This window comes from Lipophrys pholis (assembly GCF_963383615.2).
Source record: "Lipophrys pholis genome assembly, chromosome: 20".
Lineage (NCBI taxonomy): Eukaryota > Metazoa > Chordata > Actinopteri > Blenniiformes > Blenniidae > Lipophrys > Lipophrys pholis.
In genome coordinates, this window is record NC_137648.1 from 22,423,828 (window position 1) to 22,443,212 (window position 19,385).

General features: G+C 47.4%; 1 protein-coding gene across 1 annotated transcript in view; it reads left to right on the forward strand.

Annotated features, from left to right (window-relative positions):
- Positions 1-19,385, forward strand: part of lama1 (laminin, alpha 1) — a 34,152-nt gene that overhangs the window by 10,922 nt on the left and 3,845 nt on the right. The window contains exons 24-50 of the mRNA XM_080489986.1: positions 3,445-3,568; positions 3,741-3,881; positions 4,476-4,594; positions 4,738-4,827; positions 5,583-5,776; positions 5,892-6,034; positions 6,168-6,260; positions 6,361-6,472; positions 6,902-7,058; positions 7,158-7,209; positions 7,622-7,726; positions 7,835-7,995; positions 8,064-8,212; positions 10,572-10,688; positions 11,856-12,023; positions 12,094-12,248; positions 13,829-13,972; positions 14,092-14,225; positions 14,567-14,720; positions 15,473-15,594; positions 15,681-15,831; positions 16,128-16,272; positions 16,416-16,557; positions 16,629-16,743; positions 17,731-17,883; positions 18,059-18,210; positions 18,310-18,504. Of these exons, the coding sequence (XP_080346112.1) occupies positions 3,445-3,568; positions 3,741-3,881; positions 4,476-4,594; positions 4,738-4,827; positions 5,583-5,776; positions 5,892-6,034; positions 6,168-6,260; positions 6,361-6,472; positions 6,902-7,058; positions 7,158-7,209; positions 7,622-7,726; positions 7,835-7,995; positions 8,064-8,212; positions 10,572-10,688; positions 11,856-12,023; positions 12,094-12,248; positions 13,829-13,972; positions 14,092-14,225; positions 14,567-14,720; positions 15,473-15,594; positions 15,681-15,831; positions 16,128-16,272; positions 16,416-16,557; positions 16,629-16,743; positions 17,731-17,883; positions 18,059-18,210; positions 18,310-18,504 (3,687 nt within the window). The remainder of the gene's footprint in view (positions 1-3,444; positions 3,569-3,740; positions 3,882-4,475; positions 4,595-4,737; positions 4,828-5,582; positions 5,777-5,891; positions 6,035-6,167; positions 6,261-6,360; positions 6,473-6,901; positions 7,059-7,157; positions 7,210-7,621; positions 7,727-7,834; positions 7,996-8,063; positions 8,213-10,571; positions 10,689-11,855; positions 12,024-12,093; positions 12,249-13,828; positions 13,973-14,091; positions 14,226-14,566; positions 14,721-15,472; positions 15,595-15,680; positions 15,832-16,127; positions 16,273-16,415; positions 16,558-16,628; positions 16,744-17,730; positions 17,884-18,058; positions 18,211-18,309; positions 18,505-19,385) is intronic.

Sequence of the window (19,385 nt, forward strand, 5' to 3'; positions counted from 1 at the left end):
TTTTAGAAAACCTAGGAACCTCCAGTCAGCCAGCACTCTGAGAACGAAGTGTTCTTCTGGGGACATATGGGAGTAACAGTTCCTTAAGATACGATCCTGGTTGTTCAGAGCTTTCTAAGTTAAAAGAAGGATTTTAAATTCTATTCTAAATTGAACAGGGAGCCAATGAAGAGAGGTTAGTATCGGAGTGACGTGATCTCTGATGCTGGTTCTTGTCAGGACTCTCGCTGCCGCATTTTGAATCAATTGAAGACTTTTTAAGCAGTTATTTGGACACCCTGATAATAGGGAGGAGTTACAATAATCTACTCTCGAAGTAACAAATTATGGATTCGTTTTTGAGCATCACTCTGATTCAGCATGTTTCTAATTTTGGAAATATTACGGAGGTGAAAAAAGGAAGTCTTGCAGATTTGTTTAATGTGGGAGTTGAAGGATAAATCCTGTTCAAAAGTAACTCCCAGGTTCCTCACAGTGGTACTGGAGGACAAAGTAATACCATCTAGTGTTACTCGATCTTTAGATAGTTTCTCTCTGAGATGTTTTGGGCCAGATGTAATAACTACGGCTCATCCAACCTTTATGTCTTCAAGACAAGCTTCCAGTTTAGAACGTTGGTTACTATCGTCTGGTTTCAGACATAAATAGATTTGTGTGTCATCTGCATAACAATAGAAGTTCATGGAGTGTTTTTTAATTATATTCCCTACAGCAAGCATGTATAAAGTGAAAAGTGTAGGACCTAAGACAGAACCCTGTGGAACTCCATGTTTAACTTCAGTCTGAACTGAAGAGTTATCGTGAACATGAACGAAGTGGAACCTCTCTGAGAAATATGATCGGAACCAATTTAGTGCTGTACCTTTAAGCCCGATGATGAGTTCTAGTCTCTGTAATAGGATGTTATGATCAATAGTACCAATGTTCTGATCAATAGCATCAAATGCAGCACTGAGATCTAACAGGACCAGAACAGAGACCAGTCCTTTGTCTGAGGCTACGAGAAGATCATTAGCAACTTTGACCAGAGTCTCTGTACTATGATGAATCTAAAACCCGACTGGAAAGACTCAAATAGGTCATTTTTGCTTAAATGGTCGCATAACTGACTTGCAACCACTTTGTCTAGGATTTTATAAATAAAAGGAAGGTTGGATATTGGCCTGTAACTTGCTAAGACACCTGGGTCAAGGTTAGGTTTTTTAAGAAGAGGTTTAACAACAGCAACCTTAAAGGCTTGTGGTACATAACCTGTTATTAAAGATATCTTGATCTGATCTGATATTGATGTACTAATCACAGGGACAATATCTTTAAACAGTTTAGTGTTGATTGGATCTAGTAGGCAAGGTTTTGGTTTAGATGAAGCCACCATTGAGGAGAACTCAAGGACTTCTACAGGATGGAAGCTGGATAACTGGAAATCCAGCTCCACTAACAAGTCTGAAGATGTAGTTGATCGATCTGCGACTGCACTGGGCAGTGAGTCTTTAATTTGATCCCTAATAGTTAGAATTTTGTCATTAAAGAAGTTTACGAAGTCATTACTGCTCAAAGTTGAAGGGATATGAGGTTCTACAGAGCTGTGACATTTTGTCAGCCTGGCTATAGTACCGAAGAGAAATCTAGGATTGTTCTTGTTTTCTTCTGTTAAGGAGGAATAGGAGGTATTTCGGGTTTTACGAAGGGATTTTTTGTAGATTAACAAACTATCTCTCTAAGCTGTTCGAAATACTTCTAACTGAGTTAAGTACCATTTCTTCTCTAATTTTCGTGCTGATTTCTTTAAAGTTCGCAAATTATCATTGTACCATGGAGCTGTCCTCCACTGAGTTGTTGCTTTTATCTTCAAGGGAGCAATGGAATTAAGTGTGGAACAAAGTAAGGCTGCTGTTCCATCTACAACCAAGTCAGCCCGAGTAGGCCCAATGGTGTGACAGCTGTTTACTGCTGGATCCATGGATGGAACTGAAGTCAGTATTGATGAGAGTACTTCCCTGAATTTGGCTACAGCATTGTCGGATAGATATCTCTTATATTCCCATATTTTTTTCCGGGGCTATAAATCCAGTTAATGTAAATTCAAATGATATCAGGAAGTGATCTGACAACAGAGGGTTGTGAGGAAGAACCATTAATTGATCAATGTCAATTCCATAAGTGAGGACAAGATGAAGCATGTGATTAAGATAATGAGTGGGTTCATTCACCTTCTGTGAAAATCCAATTGTGTCCAGTAATGAGCTAAATGCAATGTTAAGGCTCATTGTCAACATCTACATGAATGTTAAAGTCTCCCACTATAATGACTTTATCTGAGCTCAGTACTAAAGTAGAGAGAAAGTCTGAAAGTGAGTATGGTCCAGGAGGACGGTACAGTACAACAAGTAGAACTGGCTGCTGTGTTTTCTGGTCAGAGTCATGAGATTCAGAGTGAGACTTTCAAAGGATTTCTGGTTAGTTTTCGGTCTGGGATCAATAAGAAGACTAGAGTTCTAGATAGATGTTCCTCCTCCTCCTCCTCCTATGATGGTTAACATGAGTTTTGGGAGTTGCTTCCTTTAGGCTGAGATATTCATCTTTTTAACCAGGTTTCAGTGAGAGTAAATAAATGAACTATTATCAAATCACTTACAAGTAAAGATTTTGACGATAAAGAATGAATATTTATCAGTCCACATCTGATTGTTGTGGGATTTTTTTTACCTATGGAGGTAATTTAGATTTTTATAAAATTCCTATGATTTACTCCTCTCCTGTGGGATTCATCTTGTCTTAGATAAAATGGTGGTGGAACAGACAGTCTCCACATTAAAGACCGCTACGGACCATTACAGATTCTTACAGACTGTAAGAGATTGTTACAGACTGTTACAGACCATTACAGATTCTTACAGACTGTAAGAGATTGTTACAGACTGTTACAGACCATTACAGATTGTGACAGACCGTTATTGACTGTTACAGACAGACATTACAGATTGGTACAGACCGTTACAGACTGTAAGAGATTGTTACAGACTATTACAGACCATTATAGACAGACTGTTAGACTGTTACAGACCATTACAGACATTACAGATTGTTACAGATTGTTAAAGATCATGACAGATTGTTCGACCGTTACAGACATTACAGATTGTTACAAACCGTTACAGACTGTCACAAACCATTACAGCTTGTTACAGACCATTACAGATTGTTACAGATTGTTAAAGATCATGACAGATTGTTCGACCATTACAGACCGTTACAGACTTTACAGATTGTTACAGACCATTGCAGACTGTTACAGACAGACTGTTAGAGATTGTTACAGACCGTTACAGACTGTTACAGACAGACTGTTAGAGGTTGTTACAGATCGTTACAGGTCGTTACAGACCGTTACAGATTGTTACCGACAGACTGTTACAGACATTTACAGACTGGCTTGTCCTTCAGGATCTCCAACATCACCATGGAGACGGCAGCTGAGGTGGCTCAGGAGTCGGAGGTCAGAGGGGGCGGAGCCACACTGATTGAATCTTGTGTCTGTCCACCGGGGTACAGCGGACTGTCCTGTGAGGTAACGTCAAACCGTGGTTACCATGGCAACCTGTTTAACGTCACATTATGGTTACCACGGCAACCTGTTCAACCATCAAGTTGAACTTGACAAATTAATCAAATCAACCAATACACTCATCAGTCTCTCTCTCCCTCTCTCTCTCCATCTATCTTTCTCTCTCTCGCTCCAGGACTGTGCAGCTGGTTATTTCCGTCAGCCTCTGTCTGAGTTGTCGTCTCGCTCTCAGAAGTCCATGTTTGTTCATCCGTGTGTCCGATGTCGCTGCAACAACCACAGTGAGAGCTGTGACACCCAGAGTGGAGACTGTCAGGTGAGAGCTTTGACGTTAAGAGTGGAGACTGTCAGGTGAGAGCTGTGTTAACCAGAGTGGAGACTGTCAGGTGAGAGCTGTGTTAACCAGAGTGGAGATTGTCAAGTGAGAGCTGTGTTGCGCAGAGTGAAGTCTGTCAGGTGAGAGCTGTGTTAACCAGAGTGGAGACTGTCAGGTGAGAGCTGTGTCTCTCAGAGTGAAGTCTGTCAGGTGAGAGCTGTCATCCCCAGAGTGGAGACCGTTAGGGGAGAACTGTGCTACCCAGAGTAAAGACTGTCAGGTGAGACCTGTCACACCCAGAGTGGAGACTGTCAGGTGAGAGCTATAACGTCCAGAGTGGAGACTGTCAGGTGAGCGCTATGTTGCCCAGAGTGGAGATTGTCAGGTGAGAGCTGTGTTAACTAGAGTGGAGATTGTCAAGTGAGAACTGTGTTTCCCAGAGTAAAGACTGTCAGGTGAGACCTGTCATGCCCAGAGTTGAGACTGTCAGACGGGTCCATGGGTTGACAGATCAAGAGGTCTACACACTCTGAATTGGGGTTTTGTCAGCAAACTTTACGTCAGATTGTATTATTGTTATATTTTCTTTCAAAGGACTGTCGACATCACACTGGTGGGCGGAGCTGTGAGCTCTGTTCTCCAGGTTACCATGGAAACGTTAATGGCTCCATCAGTGATTGTTCACCATGTGCCTGCCCCCTACAGGACAACAGGTATCATTGCACCCCCTGTTCTCATGGCCCTGTGACGTTTACAGTCACCTGATGTGTGTGTGTGTGTGTGTGTGTGTGTGTGTGTGTGTGTGTGTGTGTGTGTGTGTGTGTGTGTGTGTGTGTGTGTGTGTGTGTGTGTGTAGTTTCAGTCCCACCTGTGTGTCTGACGGGACTGCCGGTGATTTCCGCTGCACTTCCTGTCAGACCGGCTACGAGGGTCGATACTGTGAGAGGTGAGTCGTTCTGGAGCGTTCAGAGTCTGTTACAACTCGTCCTTAAAACAAGTTGTGATTGAAATGAGTCGGAGTTACAGCAAGTCGCCGTTACAACGGGTCGACGTTACAACGAATCAACGTAACAAGTCGACGTTACAATGAGCTGGAGTTACAACGAGCCGGGGTTACAGCGAGTCAGCGTTACAATGACCCGGGGTTACGACGAGTCCACGTTACTATGAGTCGACGTTACAATGAGCCAGGGTTACGATGAGTCAGGGTTACAATGGGTCGACGTTACAACGAATCGACGTAACAAGTCGACGTTACAATGAGCTGGAGTTACAACAAGCCGGGGTTACAGCGAGTCAGCGTTACAGCGAGTCAGCGTTACAGTGAGTCAGCGTTACAGTGAGTCAGCGTTACAACGAGTCGGCGTTGCAAGTTGCCGAGGTTACAACGAGTCGACGTTTCAACAAGCCGGGGTTACAACGAGTCAACGTTACAATGAGTTGGGGTTACAACGAGCCGGCATTACAACGAGCCGGCATTACAACGAGCCGGGGTTACAATGAGCAATTGTTACAACAAGTCAGCATTACAACTAGCCAGGGTTACAACAAGTCAGCGCTACGAGTCGGTGTTAAAACTTGCCAGGGTTACGAGTTGACGTTACAACGAGTTGACGTTACAACGAGTTGACGTTACAACGAGTTGACGTTACAACAAGCCGGAGTTACAACTTTCAGTTTCTCTCCTCTCTTGTGCTGTAGGTGTGCAGTTGGTTACTATGGAAACCCCTCGGTTGTGGGCGGGACCTGTGCACCTTGTGACTGCAGTGGGTGGGGCTCCCTTCACTCGCTTTGTGACCACCTGACTGGACAATGTGAGTGTCGAGCAGGGGTCAAAGGTCAATCATGTGACCAGTGTGAACATCGACATGCAAAGCAGGGAGCCAAGTGTGTGTGTGAGTACAGCACAACAAACAAACAAATACACACACACACACACACACACACACACACACACACACACACACACACACACACACACGATGTGTGATGTGTTGGTTTCTCCCCCAGCGTGTGATGCCCGCTGCTCCGGCGTCCTGCTGGACGACCTGGACCGACTCCACGATGTCCTGCGCTCCGTCAACATCAGTGCCATTTCCTCTGCGCCGTTCTGGCAGCTGCTGCAGCTGGAGAACCAGAGTAGTGACCTGCAGGTGCAGACCCCCGTTAGGTTCAGTGTTTGTGGTTCAGTATGTGTGTGTGTGTGTGTGTGTGTGTGTGTGTTTGTGTGTGTGTGTGTGTCTGGTTCAGTGTTTGTGGTTCAGTGTGTGTGATGTTCCCATACAGGCGTTGTTCTCCAACTCGTGGGCGGAGCTTCTTCCCGGACTGGAAGACGATTTGGATCAAGTGAAGTCCGACCTTAATGATCTGCTGACGCAGGTGGGGTTCTGTTGGTCTGGTTCTGTTGGTGTCACATTACAGGCTGTTCAGTCTGATTGGCCAGCTCACTGACTGACTGTTCTCTGCTCTGATTGGCCAGCTCACTCACCTGACAGGTGACCTGGAGGTCGTCAGCTTGTCGACCAGCAGCAGCTTCAGCAGGACGACGCTTCTTCTGGAGAAGATCAGGACGCTTCAGGAGACTGTGGAAAGTAAGAAGGACATTACAGGGATGTTACAGGGACAGACATTACAGAGACATAGAGGACAGAGACATTACAGGGATAGAGACGTTACAGAGATGTTAGAGGGACCTTACAGGGACAGTGAAGTTACAGAGACATTGCAGGGACAGAGATGTTAGAGGGACGTTACAGGGACAGTGAAGTTACAGAGACGTTATAGGGACGTTACAGGGACAGAGACCTTAGAGGGACATTAGAGGGACCTTACAAGGACAGAGAGGTTACAGAGATGTTAGAGGGACCTTACAGGGACAGTGAAGTTACAGAGATGTTACAGAGACATTACAGAGACGTTGCAGGGACAGAGATGTTAGAGGGACGTTACAGGGATGGGAAAGTGACAGAGACGTTACAACACTGAACCAAGCCTAACAACGGCCTCCTGTGATTGGTCAGAGCTGCAGAGGGAGGCGGAGCAGCTGGACCCTGACTCGGCCAAGGAGCTGGATTCAGCCAATCAAACGCGTCTGATGAAGGAAGCACAGCTTCTAGTGGAGGACATCAGATCTGTCAACCAAACAGCAGCAGAAAAAGCAGCCAATCAGGAGCTGAGGTGACTTTAGCAAGAGTGAATGAATGAATGAATGAATGAATGAAACACTAACTGCTCTCTCTCTCCAGCTTCTCAGAGTCTCTTGTTCGCTCGCTCCAGTTGGACTTCTTGTCCAAAAGTCTTCATGACGGACTCGGTCCACTTCGTACCAGTTTGACTGTCGCCATGGAAACGCTGCAACTCGCACACACACACCTCAGAGAGGCTTCACACAGAAACACAGAAACGCACACTCTGCTGGAGACCTCACACACACTGCTGCAGCAACACCAGGTACACACACACACACACACACACACACACACACACACACACACACACACACACACACACACACACACACACACACACACACACACACACACACACACACACACACAGAAGAGGACGGAGGATCTCGGTTGACGTGTGAAAAGTTTAGAAACGTCTTTTCTGGCAGAACATGAATTCTTCTTGATTCATTAAGTTTTGGTTAAAAACGTCCCACATGACACCGACCAGCAGGGGGCAGCATGCAGGACCAGGCTGTTGATGGTCTCTGTCTCTGTCAGTCTGTCCTGCAGAACCAGGCTGCAGGCCATCGTTCTGCTGAGAGAAACATTGAGGAAAGTCGTTCGTCTCTTGGATCTGCAGTCGTTCTCACCGAGGATCTGATCAGCAGCAGCTCAGTGAGTCGCTGCAATACTGCACCTGTCCAGCAGGGGAGGTGTTGTGTTCTCTCACCTGTCCAACAGGGGAGGTGTTGTAACAGTTGTGTTCTCTCTCCTGTCCAGCAGGTGGAGGTGTTGTCCAGTCAGCTGGAGCAGTGGCGCCCCCTGCTGAGGAAACAAGTCGACAATCTGGTGGTTGGACTGAAGATGACAGACGCTCTGGAGAATGTTTATCGAGCAGAAAGCCACGCCCACCTGCTGCAGAGCCACACCCACCACGTGCAAAGGTGTGTGTGCGTGTGCGTGCGTGCGTGCGTGTGCGTGTGCGTGTGTCATTAACACACTGTTCTTGCAGCTCTGTGTCCTCGGTGAGGAATGTGTCAGGAAACGCCGTCCGATTGGCTGAGACAAGAAATGACATCACAGAGGGAGTTGACTCCGCCCACCAGGCTGCTTCCACTGCGTTCCAGTCTGCAGCCGCCACGGTGGCCATGGTGAGACCTGGTCCTGGACCTAGTCCTAGTCCTGGTCTTGGTCCTCTCCTAGACCTGGACCTGGAACTGACCAGGGCCTCATTTATAAAACATTCCTAGGATTCCTACTAAAGATATACACGCACCCAAAAGCAGAAAATGGCGTGTGCCCAAAAAAATTTGGATCAATAAAACCGTGCGTATGTACATCTCCACCAGTTTCCTTTTATAGATCCAGTCCACCTGGAAGGTTCAGTTCAGACCCCGCCCTCAACACGCCCACTTTTTACCATAAATGGTCAAGGCAAAGTGCCTCGTCAATATTATTGTTGATCGCTGGGATTTGATGCTAAATCTTGACAGAAAAGACGAAGAAAATTTATTTTACGGAGAGAGAACTAGTGATGGAGGAGGTGGAGGTCAGGAGAGGATATTATTTGGTCACGGTAGTGGAATCAGCATCACGTTGTCACTGCTGGAAATACTGTGAGAGTCTCAGAGAGATCAGTGACTGCAGAGGTGGAGGAGAAGAGTCTGATCTGAAGGGGGAGGCCAGTGGAGAGTGACATCATGGAGGTCAGAAGAGAGGAGAGTGACATCATGGAGGTCAGAAGAGAGGAGAGTGACATCACGGAGGTCAGAAGAGAGGAGAGTGACATCACGGAGGTCAGTGGAGAGTGACATCATGGAGGTCAGAAGAGAGGAGAGTGACATCACGGAGGTCAGAGGAGAGTGACATCATGGAGGTCAGAAGAGAGTGACATCATGGAGGTCAGAAGAGAGGAGCGTGACATCACGGAGGTCAGAAGAGAGGAGAGTGACATCACGGAGGTCAGTGGAGAGTGACATCATGGAGGTCAGAAGAGAGGAGAGTGACATCACGGAGGTCAGAGGAGAGTGACATCATGGAGGTCAGAAGAGAGTGACATCATGGAGGTCAGAAGAGAGGAGAGTGACATCATGGAGGTCAGAAGAGAGTGACATCATGGAGGTCAGAAGAGAGTGACATCATGGAGGTCAGAAGAGAGGAGAGTGACATCGTGGGGGTAAGAGGAGAGTGACATCACACACTGCTGGACCCCAAAACAGCCTCATGGTTGTGACGCCAGCGTGTGTCAGAGTGTCGGAGAGGAAGGAGACATTTTGTTGGAGACAGAAGAACGATAAAGTTTTATCTGTTTATTAAAGTTATAAATTAAATGTTTGAAGTTGGACGGTGAAAAGGCTCAGTGGACTTTGTGTTTTATCCTCAGTCACTCCAGAGGTGGAGGAGGAGGGTGGAGGAGGTCGTCTGTCTGCAGCAGTGTCCTTTATCAGGATTTACAGCCATAACGTAGAAATATACTAACCTGTATCACATATCAGGTTTGTAAGATAAGAAGCAATATAAACTCTATAATCTCTTTATTTTACTTGTACCTCTTTGGTAAATCATCTCAGTTGCAGTTAGTTTTTGCATGAGACTTTCCCAGAGACTCACTTTAGTTGTACCGTGTTCATACAGTTTAGTATATTTGTACCTTGTAGCTGTAAATCCTCATAAAAACAAGTGGAACAGAACCGACGTCCCCAGAGACGGAGACAGACAGTCAGTGAGCGCTCCAGACACTGCAGCTTTACTCACGACTGTGAGTAAACACACTATTTATGTGTTTACTCTGACATTAGACGGATTGTTACTCACTTTGTCACAACTGATAATCAGTCAGTTCTTTCCGCTCTGGATCATTTGAAGATGAAACTATGACATATGAAGATAGAACTGCTGATTCAGTATTAATGTTCCACTACAGAAACATCTAGAACTCTGCAGCTTGGCTGTTTATGATTATGTGGATCTGTAAGTCTGATATTTGAAGATATTAAATGTATGAGATGAATCTGGCTTCAATTCTCCACCTCACAATCAGCGCTGCAGGTTCCCCGTCTCCAAAATGTGTTGCTCAAGGTTCAAAGTTCTCCCCCAAGTTTATTTTTATAGATCACAAACTTTGTGTGGCGTACGCATCTTTCAGGACCTGTTTTGTGCCTAAGCAAGTTTTATGAATGAGGCTCCTGGACCCTAACCCATCCCACCACTGTCTGTACACCTGAACACACTCGTGTGTGTGTGTGTGTGTGTGTGTGTGTGTGTGTGTGTGTGTGTGTGTGTGTGTGTGTGTGTGTGTGTGTGTGTGTGTGTGTGTGTTTCAGACCAGCCAATCAGGGAAGCCGATGTCAGATTCATGTGAAGCCAAAAGAAACATCAGTGTGAAGGTTTCCGAAGAGAGTCGAGAAATCAGAGAAACATCTGAAGGTTAGAAGACATGAAACATTGAGATGAATCCAGAAATCTCTCAGATTATGACATGGATGAAATGTTCATGTGTTCATCTGTGTTTACCCTCCAGAGCTTCAGAGAAACGTCTCCATGGTAACCAGTAGACTGCGACTGGTAAGACAAGACGTCGCCAACGTCACCGTCCTCCTCAACCAGCCAATCAGGGAGCTGCAGCTCCTCTCCAACGGTATTACCTGTTCATGTGTCCATCCCTGTGCTTCATGTGTTCACCCTTTGGTCCATGTCATCACCCTTTGGTCCATGTGTTCACCCTTTGGTCCATGTGTTCACCCTGTGCTTCATATGTTCACCCTGTGCTTCATGTGTTCACCCTTTGGTCCATGTGTTCACCCTGTGCTCCAGCTTCATGTGTTCACCCTGTGCTTCATATGTTCACCCTGTGCTTCATGTGTTCACCCTGTGCTTCATGTGTTCACCCTTTGGTCCATGTGTTCACCCTGTGCTTCATGTGTTCACCCTTTGGTCCATGTGTTCACCCTGTGCTCCAGCTTCATGTGTTCACCCTGTGCTTCATATGTTCACCCTGTGCTTCATGTGTTCACCCTGTGCTTCATGTGTTCACTCTTTGGTCCATGTGTTCACCCTGTGCTTCATGTGTTCACCCTTTGGTCCATGTGTTCACCCTGTGCTCCAGCTTCATGTGTTCACCCTGTGCTTCATGTGTTCACCCTGTGCTTCATATGTTCACCCTGTGCTTCATGTGTTCACCCTGTGCTTCATGTGTTCACCCTGTGGTCCATGTGTTCACCCTGTGCTTCATGTGTTCACCCTTTGGTCCATGTGTTCACCCTGTGCTCCAGCTTCATGTGTTCACCCTGTGCTTCATATGTTCACCCTGTGCTTCATGTGTTCACCCTTTGGTCCATGTGTTCACCCTGTGCTCCAGCTTCATGTGTTCACCCTGTGCTTCATATGTTCACCCTGTGCTTCATGTGTTCACCCTTTGGTCCATGTGTTCACCCTGTGCTCCAGCTTCATGTGTTCACCCTGTGCTTCATATGTTCACCCTGTGCTTCATGTGTTCACCCTGTGCTTCATGTGTTCACTCTTTGGTCCATGTGTTCACCCTGTGCTTCATATGTTCATCCTGTGCTTCATGTGTTCACCCTGTGCTTCATATGTTCACCCTGTGCTTCATGTGTTCACCCTGTGCTTCATATGTTCACCCTGTGCTTCATGTGTTCACCCTGTGCTTCATGTGTTCACTCTTTGGTCCATGTGTTCACCCTGTGCTTCATGTGTTCACCCTGTGCTTCATGTGTTCACCCTGTGCTTCATATGTTCACCCTGTGCTTCATGTGTTCACCCTGTGGTCCATGTGTTCACCCTCCAGGTGCATCGCAGCTGCAGCAGGCTCAGCAGCAGGCTGCAGTAGCAGGCTCCGGCCTGCGAGCGGCGCTGCAGCGGCTGCAGGGCGTCAGGGAGCGACTGCAGGAGTCCCGGACGGCGCTGGACAATGCCCAGCTGACCAACACGCTCATGAGCCAGACGCAGGCTGCAGGTTGGATTCCTCCACCAGACACTACCGGCAGCTGCCGAGCACCTCTCACCCTCTCACTCTCCCCTCTCAGCCAATGAGGCGCAGCGCAGGCTGGAGGAGGCGGAGCTTCGCACACAGCGCCTGATGGACAGGAGCAAACCACTGAGCATGCTGGGAGATCGGCTGGGGAGGAACCTGTCTGACATCAGAGACCTGATCAACCAGGCCCGGAGACAGGCGGCCTCGGTACACACACATTAACACACTTTAATACACACATTAACACACATTAACACACTTTAATACACACATTAACACACATTAACACACTTTAATACACACATTAACACACATTAACACACACAATAACACACTTTAATACACACATTAACACACATTAACACACACAATAACACACTTTAACACACACATTAACACACATTAACACACACAATAACACACACACATTAACACACACACATTAACACACTTTAACACACACATTAACACACACACACATTAACACACACAAACACACTTTAACACATTAACACACTTTAACACACACATTAACACACACACACATTAACACACACAAACACACTTTAACACATTAACACACATTAACACACACACATTAACACACTTTAACACACACATTAACACACATTAACACACATTAACACACACACATTAACACACATTAACACACACTAACACACATTAACACACACACATTAACACACATTAACACACATTAACACACACAAAGGATCATTTCTGTTGTTCAAGCTTCCTTTTATGTCAAAGATTGTAGAGAAGGTTGTCCACTCACAGCTCAAGGACGACCTAGAGGAGCACAATATTTGAGAAGTTTTCCAGTCTGGATTTAAACCACTGCACAGCACAGAGTCAGCATTGCTCAGGGTTTTTAACGATGGTGGTGGTCATGTGGTTCTGGTTCTGGTTCTGGTTCTGCTGGACGTGACTGCTGCATTCCACACAGTGGACCATGTGGCTCCTGTGAAGCCCCTCTGTTCCACTTGGGTCCCCTGATGGTTTTAAAGCTGGGTTTTAGAATGGACAGTGATTTTAAACTGGACTCAGATGAGGACAGTGGTTCTGTCCAGCTTCTTCCGCCTCAGAAGGTACCGGTGAAGACCATTCTGCCACAGCAGCACTTTGAGACAGTAGTCCAGCTTTTATTCCGTCCCAGCTGGATTACTGTAACGCTCTTTATGTTGGAGTCAGCCAGTCGTCCCTCGCTCGTCTCCAGTTAGTCCAGAACGCTGCAGCCCGGAGCAGGTAAGACGGAGCACAGAACTCCATCCTGGCGTCTCTCCACTGGCTGCCTGGTCATTTTAGAATTAATTTGAAGATTCTTTTATTCGTTTTTAAATCTCTGAATGGTCTGGCCCCGCCCTCCCTCTCTGAGCTGCTCCACCCCTCCACCCCTGCTCCGTGCCTCCGGTCAGCTGATCAGCTGCTTCTGGAGGTACCGAGGTCCAGACCAAAGCTCAGAGGGGGCGGAGCTTGTTCTGTTGTGGAATGAGCTCCACTGCCCGTCAGACAATCCCCTCACTGTCCACTTTTAAAACTAATCTTAAGACCCAATTTCAGTCTCTGGCTTTTAACCATGTTTGAGACTCTGTGGCTGCTTTTATTGTTGTTTTACTGTTTTTACTGATTTTACTCTTCTATTGTAATTTTATTTGGTCTATTATGTGAAGCACTTTGGCTTCAGCCACAACTGTTTTAAAGTGTTCTATAAATAAAGCTGACTTGACCTGACATTAACACACACACACACTCACTGTTGTTTTCAGATCAAGGTTGCCGTGGCAGCAGACAGGAAGTGTGTGCGGACGTACAAACCAGACGTCCATTCCAGTAACTTCAACCAGCTGAGTCTGACTGTGAAGACCAGGACCAGGGACCAGCTACTGTTCTACCTGGGCAGCAGCTCCACGGTCAGCGCACGCACGCACGCACGCACGCACGCACGCACGCACGCACGCACGCACGCACGCACGCACGCACGCACGCACGCACAGAGTTTTTAGTGTGTCTTTGTCGCTCTGTGTTTCAGGAGGACTTCCTGGCTGTAGAGGTGCATGATGGGAAAGTGTCTCTGCGCTGGGATTTGGGTTCCGGTGGAACCAAGCTGGACTTGAACGGCATCGACATCACCAACAACCGGTGGACCCGAATCAACGCCACACGGTGCAAACACACATCTGCACACCCGGTATACCCGGCACACCTGCTACACCCGGTACACCTGCTACACCCGGTACACCTTCTACACCCGGCACACCTTCTACACCCAGCAAACCTGCTACACCTGCTACACCCGGTACACCTTCTACACCCGGCACACCTGCTACACCCGGTACACCTTCTACACCCAGCAAACCTGCTACACCTGCTACACCCGGTACACCTGCCACACCCGGTACACCCGGTACACCTGATACACCCTGTAAACCCGGTACACCTGGACCACAGCAGCTGTGGTCCAGACGTGGTCCAGCTGTTTGACAGTCACACGATCGACCCTCCAGGTTTGGCGCCAGCGGTTCTCTGTCGGTCCACCAGCTGGACTCGGACTCGACGCCACTTCCTGCAGTGACGGCAAGATCTCCCGGATCGTCTCGGGTTCTGGATGTCGACGCAAACACCGTTCTTCACATTGGAGGGCTGCCGGCCGGCACACAGGTAACTGACCAGGTGAATGATCATGTGACTGACTAGGTAACTGGCCATGTGACTGACCAGATGACTGACGAGGTAACTGACTAGGTGACTGAGCAGGTGAATGACCATGTAACTGACCATGTCACTGACCAGGTGACTGACCAGGTGACTGAACAGGTGGCTGATCATGTGACTGACCAGGTGACTGACATACCGAGCGTCTATGACGGTGACACAACTAGTGTCTGTGACGGAGACACATTAACACACTGTGGCAGGTGAATGACCATGTGACTGACCATGTGACTGAACAGGTGACACACTGAGTGTCTGTGACGGTGACACACTGATACACAGAGTGTCTGTGACGGTGACACACCTAGTGTCTGTGACGGTGACACGCTGACATACAAAGTACTGTATCTGTGACGGTGACACACCTCGTGTCTGTGACGGTGACGCACAGACACGCCGAGTGTCTGTGACAGTGACACACTGACACACCGAGTGTCTGTAACGGTGACACACCTAGTGTCTGTGATGGTGACACACCGACAAACCTAATGTCTGTGACGGTGGTACACTGACAAACCAAGTGTCTGTGACGGTGACACACCCAGTGTCTGTGACGGTGACACGGTCACACTCTCCCCTCAGGCAATGTTCAGTATGTTACCGTGGTGATTTACCAGGTCACCACAAAGACTAAGTGGTCCAGATGGTCACAGGTTCTGGTCCCACCTAGGGTCCTGCTCACAGGTCTGTCCCCCCAGGGTCCTGGTCTACAGTCGTCCCCCTTCCTGGGCTGTCTTGGTGAGGCGACGCTGAACCAGAAGAACGTCGGACTCTGGAACTACGAGCAGCAGGATGGAGACTGTGGTGCCTGTTTCAGCAGGTAAGACCTCCGCCTGTCTCTCCACCTGTCTTTCCGCCTGTCTCACCACTTGTCTCACCACCTGTCTCCACCTGTCTTCCTGTCAGCCCCCAGGCGGAGGAGACGTCATTCCACTTCGATGGTTCTGGCTTCTCATTGGTCCACAAGTCTCTTCGCTCCACGTCAACGTCAGTCGTCTTTCTGTTCAAGACTCGTTCTCCTGCAGGGCTGTTGTTGTTCCTGTCGTCCAACAACACCGTGAGTAACACTGACACACACTGTTTCTGTGGTCCAACACTGAGAGACAGACACAGAAACACGAACACTGAGATACACGCGTGCCCACGCACGCACGCACGCCCACGCACGCCCACACACGCCCACACACGCCCACACACACACACACACACACACACACACACACACACACACACACACACACACACACACACACACACACACACACACACACACACACACACACACACACACACACACACACACACACACACACACACACACACACACACGTCCTCACTTCCTGTGTTCCACAGAGGGACTTCCTGTCCATAGAGCTGGTGAAGGGGCGTGTCCGGCTGACCTTTGACCTCGGCTCTGGTGCTCTGGTCTTGACCTCCAGGAAGTTTTACAACACCGGACGTTGGTTCAAGGTCACACTGCAAAGGAACAAACGCAAAGGTCCCACTGCTAATGCTAATCCAGCTGCTAATGCTACAGTAATCTTGCTAATGCTAATCTTGTTCCCAATGCTACAATATTACTGCTAATGCTACAATAATAATACTGATGCTACAGTAACCCTGGACATTGATGTGCTCCAGGTTACCTGTCCATCATGGCAGCTGACCAATCATCAGAGAAGGAGGTTTTGGAGGCGGAGTCTCCTGGAACGGCGTCGGACCTGAACCGCTCAGACTTGGACCCGATCTACATCGGAGGACTTCCTGCTTCTCGACCAATCAGGTGAGAGTGTTGTGAGTGAGACACCGTGATGTCCTGGCGCGTCTGCTCACCTGCTGCTCTGTGGTTGCTAGGCGACAGCTGGCGTCCCGGTCGTACATCGGCTGTATCAAGAATGTGGAGATCGCTCGCTCCAACTTTGACCTGTTGAGAGACGCGTACGGAGTCCGGAAGGGCTGCGTGCTGCAGGTACAGAAACCTTACCTAAACTTTACCAAACATTACTAACCTCTACCAAACTCTACCAAACATTACTAACATCTACCAAACTTTACCTAAACTCTACCAAACATTACTAACATCTACCAAACTTTACCAAACATTACTAACCTCTACCAAACTCTACCAAACATTACTAACCTCTACCAAACTCTACCAAACATTACTAACCTCTACCAAACTCTACCAAACATTACTAACCTCTACCAAACTTTACCTAAACTCTACCAAACATTACTAACCTCTACCTAACTTTACCTAAACTCTACCAAACATTACTAACCTCTACCAAACTCTACCAAACATTACTAACATCTACCAAACTTTATCAAACATTACTAACCTCTACCAAACATTACTGACCTCTACCAAACATTACTGACCTCTACCAAACTTTATCAAACATTACTAACCTCTACCAAACATTACTGACCTCTACCAAACATTACTGACCTCTACCAAACTTTATCAAACATTACTAACCTCTATCAAACTCTACCAAACATTACTAACATCTACCAAACTTTATCAAACATTACTAACCTCTACCAAACATTATTAACCTCTACCAAATTCTACCCAAACTCTACCAAACATTACTGACCTCTACCAAACTTCAACAAAACTTTACTACCAAAACTTTATCTGACTTTACCAAAAATTTTCTTCTTGTCCTCAATCAAACAATCAGGAGACAGAGACACTGACACACCCAGACATCAAGGCGTCATGTCTCATTGTGTCCTCAGGCGGTGGAGTCTCACTGTCGTTGTGTCCTCAGGCAGTGGAGAGTCTCACTGTGTCGTTGTGTCCTCAGGACGTGGAGTCTCACTATGTCGTTTTGTTCTCAGGCAGTGGAGTCTTACTGTGTCGTTGTGTCCTCAGGTGGTAGACAGTCTCACTGTGTTGTTGTGTCTTCAGGCGGTGGAGAGTCTTACTGTCTCCTTGTGTCCTCAGGCCGTGGAGAGTGTGTCCATGCTGACTGCAGGATTCCTTCAGATCGTCGCTCAGTCGTTCTCTCAGGAAGCTCAGATACTTTTCACCTTTTCTTCCAACAACCAATCAGGAGTCCTGCTGGCTGCGCTCAGTGAAACCCGAGCTCACAGACAGGTGAGGTCACATGACACATCTGAACTCACCTGAACTCACCTGAACTCACCTGTGTGTGTGTGTGTGTGTGTGTGTGTGTGTGTGTGTGTGTGTGTGTGTGTGTGTGTGTGTGTGTGTGTGTGTGTGTGTGTGTGTGTGTGTGTGTGTGCGTGTGCGTGTGCGTGTGCGCGTACAGCATTTCTTGTCTGTTCACCTGCTGTCAGGTGCCCTGGGGGTGGAGCTTGGTGAGGTGGGCGGAGCCTCTCGCAGTGTGACCGTGATGAAACCTGACGGAGGTTCATTCAGTGACGGAGTCCATCACTCTGTGATCCTGACTGTCAACAGGAAGTATGTCTCACCACTTGTTACCCTGTCTTACCTCTCCCCCTGTCTCACCTATCCCTCTGTCTCACCACCTGTTCTCTGTCTCACCTGTCTGTCTCTCAGGTCCCTGTCTGTGCAGGTGGATGAACAGCAGGAAAAATCTGTCTCTCTGTTTCCGGGCGGATTTTCTCGTCTGTCTCCAGCCTCTTTCTTCATTGGTGGACTGCCGACTGGAGCCGGCTTGCATCTTCCTATCAGATTGCAGGATTTATCTGCAACATTCAGAGGCTGTATCCAACACGTTGTGATTGGAGGAGAGTAAGTCACACACAGTGTTGTGCCTTAACGAGTTCAGTGAACGCTCGTTCGTGAACTCGTTCATATTTTGGGCGAACGTGAACAGAACGTTCTGTATTTCTGCCTGATGAACGTCACTGTGAGCGGCGCTCATTCTGGTGTTTGTGAGCGGCGCTCACAGTTCAGCGTTGTTTAAGAGGGTTGCCAGATTTCCATAGAGCCCTCCAGTTGAACACCCGATAAAGCTCACCGTAAACGGGCCTTAACATGTAGGAGGAAAACAGCCAATCTGGCAACCACAGAGTCGCACCGCCGCAAACGTCATTAAAATGTGAAGCATCGCGGCAAAAACAAATAGAAGACAGCAGCTCTACCTCAGACTCTGCCTCCACGATTAATACTTCATCTTCGTACGATTACCGTACTTACCGCTACTCTTTCTTTTCTACGTGCTTTGAACCCTGCGGCAGACGAACTCGGCTTTTTAAGGGTTAACGAGCTTCATGTCGCTGATACTGGGTGATGCGTTCAGGTGCATCACGTAACTCCGACATTTCAAATTTGGTGGGTGCAGCTCATATTCAATAGTCCAGAAATCACGGTACTTCAAGTGTAGGGGTGGGAAGCTGCAGCTGCTACTAGTGTGGACTGAATGGGTGGCAACAATGGAAAAATACCAGTATTCTGAGGGTAATAGCTCGCAGCAACATATTGAAAAAAAAAAGAACTATGAACTAGTTCATTATTGTAACTGTGAATTTAGAACTATGAACTGAACTAGTTCACTTTAAAATTTGTAAACTGAACTTTGAACTAGTTCATGTAGAAACTGAACTGGTCTCACACACACAAACACACACACACACACACACACACACACACACACACACACACACACACAC